The 13109-nt window shown below is 45.6% G+C and overlaps 2 protein-coding genes across 2 annotated transcripts; both read left to right on the forward strand.

The window, feature by feature from the left end:
* Positions 1 to 379: 379 nt before the first annotated feature.
* LOC119323298 (probable thiamine biosynthetic bifunctional enzyme, chloroplastic) lies at positions 380 to 4233 on the forward strand. Its single transcript, XM_037596909.1, has 9 exons — positions 380 to 745; positions 861 to 935; positions 1395 to 1470; positions 1559 to 1634; positions 1790 to 1924; positions 2295 to 2359; positions 2579 to 2706; positions 3181 to 3437; positions 3520 to 4233. The coding sequence occupies exons 1-9, from the start codon at positions 467 to 469 to the stop codon at positions 4046 to 4048; spliced, it is 1620 nt and encodes a 539-aa protein (XP_037452806.1). The 5' UTR covers positions 380 to 466; the 3' UTR covers positions 4049 to 4233.
* Positions 4234 to 4510: 277 nt separating this feature from the next.
* On the forward strand, positions 4511 to 5874 carry LOC119322081 (syntaxin-related protein KNOLLE-like). The gene has a single exon (XM_037595584.1). The coding sequence runs from the start codon at positions 4687 to 4689 to the stop codon at positions 5605 to 5607; it is 921 nt and encodes a 306-aa protein (XP_037451481.1). The 5' UTR covers positions 4511 to 4686; the 3' UTR covers positions 5608 to 5874.
* Positions 5875 to 13109: the final 7235 nt, after the last annotated feature.

Raw genomic sequence — 13109 nt, forward strand, 5'->3', positions numbered from 1 at the left:
ATTTCTCGGCGCGGGTTTAATGGTGGCGTTTGAATTAACAAGGAGGCGTGTTCAGCCGAAAGTACAGCGGGTTCGTCCTCGGCTGGTGCGCCGCTTCAATGGCGGAACCAGTAAGAGGTCGCGACTGCTCTAGCCGGCTTCAATATGGAACGGCCGCTGTACAACGGCATGAATGCAGGCAGCCAGGGTCGGACGGGAACGCGCACGAACGAGGAAGGAGCATTTTAGGTGGGTCAGAGTGGTCAGAAGCGAACGTGTGCTATCCGGACGCCCACAAAGCTCCACTAATTTGTCTCCAGTTTGCGATTTTTTTTTGCATCCGGACCGTCAAGCGGTTCTCACAACACGTTCCCAAATTGTGCAAATCAAAGAGGCCAACGAGAGGCTGTTTGCTTCTCGAAAAAGGAAAAACAAGAGACTTTGGTGGAAGACCTGGCAAATCTTCTCTCCTCCAGCGCGCTTCGGCATGTCGTGCTCACCGCCGCCGCCAATCCTCCGCTTGCACCCGCCCTCTTCTATCTCCTCCTTCTCATCCCCACGGCGGCCGCACCTTTCCCCACGAACCTGCCCGTGGAGGCTCGCCGCGGCGCGCGAGATGCCATGGCCGCACGTGCTCACGGTTGCGGGCTCCGACTCCAGCGCCGGCGCCGGCATCCAGGCCGACGTTAAGGCTTGCGCCGCCCTGGGGGCATACTGCTCCTCCGTCATCACTGCCGTCACGGCCCAGAACACCGCCGGCGTCCAGGTGCGTAGGCTGCCCGATTTCTTCACTCACAGGTTCCTTTTTCACTTGCTGTCCCCGGCGGCGTCAGTCTGATCAGGAGAAGGAAGTAAATTGGGTGGTGGTGGTGGTGATGCAGGGCGTCCATCTCGTGCCGGAGGAATTAATCCGGGAGCAGCTCCAGTCGGTTCTTTCGGATATGTCGGTGGACGTGGTGAGCCATATCTATTCCTCTTCCGGTTGTGATGCCAACTTCAAATAATTCAGTTTAGGTATCTTGGGTAGTGCTAGCTATTGGAAGATCTTTCTAGTGCTCTGTTTGTGCGCTGCTCAGAGTTGGTGCTGTCACCTACTACCGCTGTTGCTGTGAATCACTAAGCCGGGCATGCGTGTTTGCATTTCTAATTTTTTACTTCGCTTGAAACTGGAACATTGGACTGTCTATCGGAACTTGAAGTGATGCACAACTTAGTAACTTAGTGTGCATTGATTGCATTTTATGTTAGTCTTGCGGACTGTGTATTAAGTACTCCACTATTATTAGAAGCCATCATATGACTCTGGTTCTGGAACTTGAAGTGATGCACAACTTAGTAACTTAGTGTGCATTGATTGCATTTTAGCCTATCTATAGCGTATTAGCATGTTCATTGCCTTTTCTTGATTTGATCAGGTGAAAACAGGAATGCTCCCTTCGGCCGGAATAATTAAAATTCTGTGTGAGAGTCTCCAGAAGTTTTCAGTCAAAGGTATGGGGATCCATTGCAAGAGTTCGATTAAAACATATCTGTGGCAGCCCATTTATTTACTTAATATGACTTCCGTATCTGAAGGCAGCTTTAGTGGTGGATCCAGTTATGGTGTCTACAAGTGGAGATAGTCTTTCAGATCCATCTACTCTCACTTACTATAGGTACTTGACTAATATGGATGCAAATTAATGGATGCCTGCTGGCTAATATTTGTTCTGTACTATGTGCATTTATAAGTCCTGCTTGCATTGTTGTTGGCATAACATTCTCAGTTTCATATTGCTTACTAAGCTACTGTTACAATTGCTTTGAGCAGGGATGAACTATTTGCCATGGCCGATATAGTCACCCCAAATGTGAAAGAAGCATCGAAATTACTTGGGGGTGTATCATTGCACACAATCGCCGATATGCGTGATGCAGCAGAATCCATTTACAAATTTGGTCCAAGGTTTGCATTTTGTATTCTTGTAACCTTATTTTATTTCTTTGTTTTGAAGCGGATCATACCTTTTCTATTGTCATACCTTACACCTGCACTATCCTGTGCTTGTACTGATGTACATCCAGTTGTTAACTTACATGGGTAAAAGTCATCTAGTGTCTTATCCCTGGGTATGACCTTCTAAGTATCTGTTGAAGCAAACTGGTTAAGCACATCTTGGATGAATGTGAAACCTTGTGAGCTGTTGCCATGTGCTGTACTAGTTGAAAGCTATTTCACCTTTCAATGGTTATTTAAGAAATGTAATCACTACACAGTATTGCTAATTAGATCTATGTGTTTTCAGTCAATAAAATAAATGATGTGTAATTTGCAGATATGTACTTGTGAAAGGTGGGGACATGCCAGATTCGTCAGAAGCTATTGACGTATTCTATGATGGTATGTGTTCTATTATTATCTTTTCATACTACTCCCTCCGTCCGAAAATACTTGTCATCAAAATGGACAAAAAGGGATGTATCTAGAACTAAAATACATCTAGATACATCCCATTTTATTCATTTTGATGACAAGTATTTCCGGACGGAGGGAGTACATTATTACATCTAGCTCCTGCTCTTTTAGCAGCCTGATAAAAACTCTGGTCTACATCATTAGGCAAGGAATTCGTCGAGTTTCGTGGGCATCGCATAAAGACCCACAACACACACGGAACTGGTTGCACTTTAGCCTCATCTATTGCGGCCGAGTTAGCAAAAGGTTCAAGTATGCTGAATGCTGTTCAGGTTTGTGTCAAAGTACTTTGTACCCACATATACCTTCGCACAGTCAAGTTGCTCTCCACAAGTTCTCCAGTATAGTGAGTTCGGAAAATAGTGCATCACTAGAATAACTAGCCTTGTATTAGATGATCTATTGTACTCCCTCTGTTCCATACTTCCATATTAATTGGCACTAAATCAGCGACAATTAATATGGATCGGAGTTTGTAGCATACTTTTGTTGCTGCCAGCATCTTGACCGGTAACCAGGCATATCATCTGTAGACCGTTAAGTGTTGACCCATTGGCATGTCTGTTTTGGCCTATTTTTAGAATTGCTACATGTATCATGCAAATATCATCATAATTGTCAGAAAAATGATTCCTAATTTGTTCTTAGAACATAGTATTTGCCTGCTTTATCATATCATGTAGCTAAATCAATCTCTAGTGGTTTCTGAATGTTTGTTTCTTTTGCTGTATATGTGAACTCTGCAGGTGGCGAAGAACTTTGTTGAATCGGCTCTTCATCACAGTAAAGACCTTGTCATTGGAAATGGACCTCAAGGCCCTTTCGACCACCTTTTCAGGCTCAAGTGTCCTCCATACAATATTGGATCAGAACGAAGGTTCAATCCAGACAGCCTCTTCCTGTATGCAGTGACAGACTCTAGGATGAACAAAAGGTGGGGTCATTCAATAGAAGATGCCGTGAAAGCTGCAATTGAAGGAGGCGCCACCATTGTCCAACTGAGGTCTGTTTATTGCAAAATGGGAGTACTTGTGAATATCTACTATTGTATTTCACTGATGTACTTCGTGTTTGATAATGTTCAGAGAAAAGGACATTGAATCACGAGCGTTCTTGGAGGCTGCCAAGGCTTGCATGGATATCTGCAAGTCAAGTGGAGTGCCGCTGCTGATCAATGACCGTGTAGACATTGCCCTGGCATGCAATGCTGATGGTGTCCATGTTGGCCAATCAGACATTTCAGCACGGGAGGTTCGGGAGCTCCTAGGACCAGGTAAAATCATCGGTGTCTCGTGCAAGACCCCTGCTCAAGCTGAGCAGGCTTGGAGGGACGGGGCGGACTACCTCGGCTGCGGCGGCGTCTTCCCAACCACGACGAAGGCGAACAATCCCACCTTGGGATTTGAAGGGTTGAAGGCTGTCTGCCTGGCTTCAAAGTTGCCTGTGGTTGCCATTGGTGGCATCAACGCGACAAATGCAGGTTCGGTGATGGAACTTGGCGTCCCCAATCTCAAAGGTGTCGCCGTGGTCTCTGCTTTGTTCGATCGTGAGTGCGTCTCGACTGAGACGAGAAACCTCAGATCCATCTTGACGAGTGTGCGTTGCTTGGCTTAGATCCTAGAGCTAGCTTACACTTCTCTTGTTTTGTCAAGGGAGGATAAGTTTTTACTTCAGTCGAGTGTAATAATCCATCTGAAAAATTGGAAATCATGATTACATGGTGTGGTGGTACGAATATTTGCATCCACGGTTTGATACGAAAGTATATGAATGCGAAACTACGTTCTTTGGAGAGGCAACTAAGCTATTTGTGCTTCTAAATTATAGTTGTACTAATTTGTTGGCCCCTGTCAAAAGTAAACTCTCCATGACATCTTCCTCTCCGTTTTTGCCACAAATTCTGTAGTGGTATTTGACCAACATCTCTAAATTCCGCCGATATAAGCGATCTGATGACCGACTCCATCTGCAGAGGCGACTTAAGCATTGCCAGCCATACTATTTTTCTTTTCTGAAGTGTACTATCTCTCTCAAAGTAAATGGCCGATGCTGCAGCTGGTTATTAAGTTGACAGACGTGCCCACTACTCGATCTGCCTGTCACCGTCGCCTTATTAATAATTAAAAGATGAAAGTTATGGTATCGCCACATCTTGGCTTTTGCAATGGAGTAGATCTCATTGAGTAGTGGCATTTGACAACACCCCCGCACCACCGCCAATCTCCTTCGTCGGCGGGTCTGATTTAGCCAAGATGAACGATCTGATGACCCACTCCTTCGTCGGCGCCGCTGCAGCAGCGCCACAGGCCAAGAGGCAGCAAGACGGCGGGTCTGCCGCCGGCGCCGACAAGCTCCAGGCGTTCTTGGCAGAGGCAGAGGCGGCCAAGAACGAGATGACCGCGCTGCGCAACGAGCTTTCCCAGTTCCAGTCCGCGCACGAGGCTTCCAAGTCCCTCCTCCGCCCCGGCGCGCCCCGCGCCGCCACGCAGGCCGCGCTCGTCCGCCTCCTAGGCTCCGCCCGCCGCCTCCGCGCCCGCCTTGCATCCATGGACCGCCGCGCCCCGGCGCCCGCTGCCCACGCCACCGCGGGCCTCCGCGGCCGCCTCCAGGACCTCACTGCCGGGGTCCAGACCCTCCGACGTCAGGTCTCCGCCGAGCGCCGTAGCGACGCGGCCCGCTGCTACCTCGCCGTGGCCGGCGAGGCCCCCACCGAGGACCAGCTGGATCGGCTCGTCGCAAGCGGCGGAGTGGGCGCCAACGGCGCCGACGAGGCGATGCGGGCGGCCATGCTGTCCTCCTCCGAGGCTGAGAAGGTGGAGGGTGGGCTCCTGGAGCTGCAGCAGCTGTTTCTCGACATGGCCGCGCTGGTTGAGTCCCAGGGCCCGCTCTTGGACGACGTGGAGCGGCATGTCGCAGCGGCAGCGGAGGACGTCGGCGCGGCCGAGGGGGAGCTGCGAGAGGCCCGGCGGCTCCAGGGCGCCGCGCGGCGGAGGAGGATGTGGTTGGGCGGGGGGCTCGCGGCGCTGCTGCTGGTCGCCCTCGCCGTGGCGGCCGTCGTGGTGGCTCTCGCGCTGGCGCGGCGCAAGGGCGGCAGTGTGCAGTTCGCCGGTGCCGGTCTGTCTGGCTTGGGTGAATTTGCCAGTGTTGGTGTGTTTCATTTTCTTGGGTTGTGATGAGCCCCGCGTTCGGTCTTTTCGGTTTGCACGGTCCGGTCTTTCGATCTTTTAAGAAAACCGGTCTGAAATTATTTCGGTCTCCTCGGTTCTTTCACTATCTGGTCTTCAGTCTCTTTTGAATGGTGTTCGTTCCCGACCAAACATACTAATTTCCATCCTACAACTTAGATTCATGTACATTCCATTACATATGTGTCTGCAAGCACAAAACTTAGATTCATGTACATTACATTACATGTAATGCAAGCATAAAACTTAGATTCATGTACATAACATTACATATGTGTATGCAAGCATAATTTAGACAACATGTACGTGTAACAGATGTATGCAACTAAAATTCAGCAGACAACATGTATATATAGTAGGTGTGTTCAATCATATTGGTGCCAAAAACATCTAAAGAGAAGACTGAGGATTGTGCTAATTGTGTCATAAATATCCAGAGAATTGTGCCAATTTGGTCTATCTACGTAATTTGGTCATCCAGCAAAGATCTTCCAGTTTTTGACGAATGATTTTAGTCCGGACTATACGGGTTCAGTGTCAGTTTTTATGGGTTCAGTCTTTGGTCTTCGGTTTTTATGCACATGCTTAATTGTGAGTTTATGACATGAGTTGCGATGATCTATAGATGAGCTCAAGCTCATATACTCCTTTTTTCGACAAATGATGGATTATATTGACTCAAAATAAAGCACTAAGAGAATAATTAAGAGGATACAAATATAATGAGCACACACCCAGCCTCTAGGTAGGATGCACACAACCAATGCACGGGCACACACCCAAATACCCGTTGGCAAATAGCAAAGCCATAAAGACCAAAGATATGCCTAAACGGGAAAAAAGAAAGCGAAACGATCAAATCCGTGATAGACAAACTGCTATGCAATATTCACACCAATCATTTCATGACATCACAAGGACAATTAGCTTCTTCAACAAGAACACCTTCAACGAAGTCCAGACGCTCAAGCATCGTCCTCTGGATCCATCCACCATGGCAAACTCTAGGCTTTCAACATGAAGAACTAGTCCGAGCATATCTGAGCAATGCCTTCAACAAGGTAAGGGTGCAAAACATTATCATTATAACCAACTTGGGTCGGACCTAGGTTTTCACCCGAAGCTCGTCAAAGTCAATCATGTGTTATTGCCACTACTTCCCTACGATCCCAACAACTACATGCGCTGGATCCATCTGCCACTGGCCAGATTCTAGGCTTTCACCATGAAGAACTAGTCCGATCATATCTGAGCAATGCCTTCAACAAGCTAAAGGCGCAAAAGCATTGTCATTGCTAGGCGTAACCAACTTGGGTCAGACCTAGGTTTTCACCGGAGCTCGTCGAAAGGCAATCATTTGTTATTGTCACCACTTTCCTGCGATCTCAACAACTACATGCGCTGGACTACAAAATAGATTGATGTCGCTACACAGTTATGCCCTCTATGTCAAGCCCTCCTCTATAGATTGCACCACACCGCCGAAGAAATCTGTAAGATCTGGAAAATAGGAACCCTCACGAAGATCTTTCGATGCCCACAACAAGGCTGCGGCCGCAGTCTGGAGTGGTCATTGTGGCCACCAGAACCGCGGAGATGGAGAAACTAGATTCGTCAAATCAACCAGTACAAACCGCCATCCATGCAAACGTGGCCACCGCAAAAAAAACGTGGCCACCGCAGCATAGCCATGGAGCCTCTGTGCTCTATCACACCTAAGCCCTCAGCCATCACTGCTGCCCTGCTCTGTGGCCGCCCAGATCTGACAAGGTAATACCCAACCATACTAGCGGTAGGGATCACGTCCACGGCGCTGGATGTCAAAGCTGGAGTCCGCCTATCATGAGGAAGAGATGCGGGGAGGAGGCCCAGCTAGGCCAGCGATGGTGCGAGCCATGCACAGGTGACGAGATCCAATCAACAGAGGAACACACGCGTGCAAAAGAGCTCCCGCCGCCACCGACCACCGTAAGAGACTTTGCCCTGGTGGCCTCGCCAACGGTGGCGAGGGGGAAAACCTATGAAGGATGGGCTATAATGGCGGTGATGATTCTGCCACCTGATAACCCACAAGTATAAGGGATCAATTGTGGCTTTTTCAATAAATAAGAGTGTCGAACCCAACGAAGAGCTAAAGGTAGGATTTATATTCCCTTCAAGTTCTATCGACCAGCGATACAACTCTACACACACTTAATGTTCGCTTTACTTAGAATAAGTATGAAACTATTTTATAGGTGATAGGATAGGTTTGCAAGAATAAAACTAGATGTATTTAGCGAGGATAAAACCACGGGTAATTTGCAAGATAATAAAAGTTAGTTGTTTAGTAGAAAGCTTTTTGTAACACAAGAGAAGGATTTTGTCCCTAGGCAATCGATAACTAGACAGGTAGTCATTATTGCAATTTTATATGAGGGAGAGGCATGAGCTAACATACTTTCGGTACTTGGATCATATGCACTTATGATTGGAACTCTAGCAACATCTGCGACTACCAAAGATCATTAAGGTAAAACCCAACCATAGCATTAAGTAATAAGTCCTCTTTACTCACATACGCAACAACCCCCTTATTCGGGTATGTGTTTTAGTCACTCACGCCACCCACTATAAGCGAATCATGAACATATTGCAACTCCCTACGATAGGAATCCCTCACACTTGCGCGACACGTAGGGCACCATAGGACAACACCAAAATAAATAATACAACTCAAACCAATCATGATCATCAATCAACCCATACGACAACAAGAATCTACTTAAAAATCATAGGATAGCAACACATCATTGGATAATGATATGTGTCATGAAGCACCATGTTTATGTAGAGATTACAATGGGGAGCAGAGGTGTTACACCGCTACATAGAGGGGGAGAGAGTTGGTGATGACGGCAGAGAAGTTGTTGGTGTAGATCGCCGTCACAATGATTGCCACGGCGGCGCTTTGGCGCCACTAGGAGAGATGGGGAGAGAGCCTCCCTCCTTATTCTTATTCCTTGGCCTCCCCCCTAGATGGGAGGAGAGTTTCCCCTTTGGTCCATGGCCGCCATGGCTCCCTAAGGGCAGGAGCCCTCCGAGATAGGATATATCTCTCTGTTTCTCTTTTGTTTCGCATTTCCTGTTTTCTGGCCCTTCACCGTTTCTTAAATTCCTGGAGATCCGTAACTCTGATTGGGCTAAAATTTTAACACAATTTTTATCCATATATTGGCTTTGTTGCGGCCGAAGAAGGGCACCAACTGACTTACAAGGGCGCGCCGGGCAGGCTTGTGCCCCCCTAGGGCATCGTCTCGCGTTGATTCTTTTTCCCAAAAATAAAAAATATTCCAAAATCAATCTCCGTAAATTTTTATCGCGTTTGGACTTTGTTTGATATGGGTATTCTGCGAAACAGAAAACATGCAACAATCAAGAATTGGCATTGGGCACTGTATCAATATGTAAACCCAAAAATAATATAAAATGTTGCCAAAAGTATATGAAAGTTGTAGAATATTGACATGAAACAATAAAAAATTATGGATACGACGGAGACGTATCATCACCCGATTCGCTCGCTGGATGACGCATGGGTCGTTCATCCGGAAGATGGGCTTGATGGAATTTTCTCTTAAAGAAAAAGGACCCAGATAAGTACCACATTGTGCGGCACGAAGCAATCCCCCCCACATGTGTGGGCTGAAGGAGGTCGGGCCAAACGCTCTTCTAGCCATCCATTGTGACATGTCAGCCTTTTTGTTTCTTTCGCACATGCATGCAAACAGGGACAAAAAACAGATGATGTCCGCGAGAATCTTTTGGGTTTTTCAACTTTAAGATGTTTTATCTCTTAAATAAAAAATCCGATTGGAAATCTATTTTGACCATTAAATCTGTTGTGACGAGGACTTCAAAACTAGATAACATATCGATATGTATTGACAATATTTTTGGTAGTGAAAAGTTGTCATGTCTATTGCAAATAAATTGCCATGGTGTTTACACTGTAATTGGCATGATATGTTTCAACTATTTTTTTTCTATGTTTAAAGTAAATTTGGACATGTTATAAAAAAGGGAGTGAAGAAACTAAACTTGCCATGGAGAATTACTAAAATTTCCCATGATCCATCAAATAATTTTGACATGGTTCATAATTAAAACAAAATCTGTCGTCTATTAATTTAAAAATGCATAGTCAATGACTCAAATTTGGCATGAACCAGAAACTAAAATTGCCATGGTTAATTACTTAAATTTGTCATGATACATGCACTAAAAATTGCCATGGTTCATACAAAAAATAAGTTCCATGGTCAAAATACTGATATTGTCATGATCTATAAAATAAAATTGCCATGATCTATAAACTAAATTGCCATGATAAATTACTAAAATTGCCATGATCCATGAGTTAAATTTGGTGTGGTTAATTACTATAAATTCCCATGGTCAATTAATAAAATTTGCCCTGAAAAGTAGTTGAAATACAATGGTAGCTTTAAATCTAGCAAAAAAATAGATGAAACATATCATGGCAACTTTAGTGTAAACACTATGACCACTTCAATGTAACATCATGGTAACTTTTGGTAAAAAAGTCTTCAAAGCATATAAATATGGGATCTAGTTTTGAAGATCTCTTCGAGTTTAATGATGAAAACAAATTTTTAATCAGATTTTTTATTTAGAAGATAAAACATTTTTAAGTCCAAAAACCAAAAATATTCCGCTGATGTCATCTGTTTGATGTGGCAAAATGGTTGGTAATGGGGGCGTTTGGACCATGTTACTTCGTGCCACACGTGTGGCACTTATCATTTGGGAAGAAAAATAGAAAAACAAATTTGGTTTCTCTCAGTAACTCGTCATGCAGTCGGGTGAGGGTTAACTCGTTGCATGCAAAAGGTTGTTTGTGGATGTGTTGTTGTCCAATTCTGCCAGAATTATAAACATGTTAATTAGAGATAAATAAAAAAGAGATAAAGATGTGCTCGATGATATTCCTCCGGTCCTAGCAAAAGGGATGGTCTCATGACTTTCACAAGGTGCAAGGAGCACGACTATAGCTCTACCATCTATAACATAGCGCAAAAAACAAACTCCACCTCTGGCTATGTGTGGTTAAACCAGCTACGACGACTAGACCATCGATCACGACTAACTTGACCGCGACAACCTCATCATGACCATGAACGAAATATGCCCTAGAGGCAATAATAAAGTTGTTATTTTATATTTCCTTATTCATGATGAAGGTTTATTATTCATGCTAGAATTGTATTGATTAGAAACTTAAATACATGTGTGAATACATAAACAAATACCGTGTCCAGAGTAAGCCTCTACTAGACTAGCTCGTTGATCAAAGATGGTTAAGGTTTCCTAACCATAGACATGTGTTGTCATTTAATAATGGGATCACATCATTAGGAGAATGATGTGATGGACAAGACCCATTCGTTAGCTTAGCATATTGATTGTTCAGTTTATTGCTATTGCTTTCTTGATGACAAATACATATTCCTTCGACTATGAGATTATGCAACTCCCGGATATCGGAGGAATACCTTGTGTGCTATCAAACGTCATAATGTAACTGGGTGATCATAAAGATGCTATAAAGGTATCTCCGAAGGTGTTTTTTGAGTTGGCATAGATTGATACTAGGATTTGTCACTATGAGTATCGGAGAGGTATCTCTGGGCCCTCTCTGTAATACACATCATAAGAAGCCTTGCAAGCAAAGTGACAAAGGAGTTAGTTGCAAGATAATGTATTACGGAATGAGTAAAGACACTTGCCGGTAACGAGATTGAACTGGATATGAAGATACTGACGATCGAATCTCGGGCAAGTAACATACCAATGGACAAAGAGAATTACATATGTTGTCATAAGGTTCGACCAATAAAGATCTTCTTAGAATATGTAGGAGACAATAAGGGCATCCAGATTCTGCTATTGGTTATTGACCAGAGAGGTGTCTCGTTCATGTCTACATAGTTCTCGAACCCGTAGGGTCCGCACGCTTAACGTTCGTTGACGATATAGTGTTATATGAGTTATATGATTTGGTGACCGAATGTTGTTCGGAGTCCCTGATGAGATCACGAACATGAGAGGAGCTCTAGAATGGTTTGGAGGTAAAGATTGATATATAGGATGACGATATTTGGACACTGGAAGAGTTTCGATATGTACCGAATAGAAATCGGGTCACCGGAAGGGGTTCCGGACACCCTCGGGAGATTAATGGGCCATATGGGCCAAAGGGGGGGGCGACACACCAACCCACAAGGGGCTGGCACGCCTCTCCTAGGTTGCATCCCTTGGGGAGAGAAGGAAAGGGGGGAGTCGGCCTCCCCCTTCCTTTCCTCTTCCCCTTTCCTTCACCCTCCGGCAAATATGGTAGGGGGCGCGGCTAGGGGAGGACCCCAAGTAAGATTCAGCCTACTTGGGGTGCCTCCTTAGCCGCACCTCCCTCCCCCCACCTATATATATGTGGGAGGGGGTGCCACACATAACCACAACAATCTCTTAGCCGTGTGTGGCGCCCCCCTCCACCGTTTACACCCTCGGTCATATTTTCGTAGTGCTTAGGCGAAGCCCTACGAAGATAGCATCACCATCACCGTCACCACACCGTCATGCTTCCGGAACTCATCCACTACCTCGCCATCTTGCTTGATCAAGAAGGAGAGGACGTCACCGAGCTGAACGTGTGCTGTACACGGAGGTGTCGTACATTCGGTACTCGATCGGTTGGATCGCGAAGAAGTTCGACTACATCAACCGCGTTACTAAGCGCTTCCGCTTACGGTCTACGAGGTACATAGACACACTCTTCCCTCTCATTGCTATGCATCTCCATGGATAGATCTTGCGTGTGCATAGAATTTTTTTTTGTTTTCCATGCAACTTTTCCCAACAGTGGCATCTGAGCCAGGTCTATGCGTAGATGATATGCACGAGTAGAACACAAACAGTTGTGGGCGGTGATAGTCATACTGCTTACCACCAATGTCTTATTTTGATTCAGTGGTACTGTAGGATGAAGTGGCCCGGATCAACCTTTCATGTCCACGCACATGAGACTGGTTCCACTGACTGACATGCAACTAGTTTTGCATAAAGGTGGCTATGTTGGGGAACGTAGCATGCAATTTCCAAAAAAATCCTACGTTCATACAAGATCTATCTAGGAGATGCATAGAAACGAGAGGGGGAGAGTGTGTCTACGTACCTTCGTAGACCAAAAGCGGAAGCGTTTGATAATGCGGTTGATGTAGTCGAACTTCTTCTAGCTTCGATCGATCAAGTACCGAACATACGCCACCTTTGAGTTCTGCACACGCTCAGCTCGATGACGTCCCTCATCCTCTTGATCTAGCAAAGGTGTCGAGGAAGTAGATGAGTTCCGCAGCACGATGGCGTGGTGACGGTGATGGTGAAGTGATCCACGCAGAGCTTCGCTTAAGCACCGCGAGAATATGACTGGGGGT

This window comes from Triticum dicoccoides, chromosome 6B (assembly GCF_002162155.2).
Source record: "Triticum dicoccoides isolate Atlit2015 ecotype Zavitan chromosome 6B, WEW_v2.0, whole genome shotgun sequence".
In the NCBI taxonomy this organism is placed as follows: domain Eukaryota; kingdom Viridiplantae; phylum Streptophyta; class Magnoliopsida; order Poales; family Poaceae; genus Triticum; species Triticum dicoccoides.

What these genes read in the sequence shown, in the direction of transcription:
- LOC119323298 (XM_037596909.1), top strand. Translation starts at nt 467, where the DNA reads ATGTCGTGCTCACCGCCGCCGCCAATCCTCCGCTTGCACCCGCCCTCT. An exon ending in CGGATATGTCGGTGGACGTG is followed by an intron (nt 936 to 1,394) that starts GTGAGCCATATC and finishes TGATTTGATCAG; the next exon opens with GTGAAAACAGGAATGCTCCC. An exon ending in TCTACTCTCACTTACTATAG is followed by an intron (nt 1,635 to 1,789) that starts GTACTTGACTAA and finishes TGCTTTGAGCAG; the next exon opens with GGATGAACTATTTGCCATGG.
- LOC119322081 (XM_037595584.1), top strand. Translation starts at nt 4,687, where the DNA reads ATGAACGATCTGATGACCCACTCCTTCGTCGGCGCCGCTGCAGCAGCG.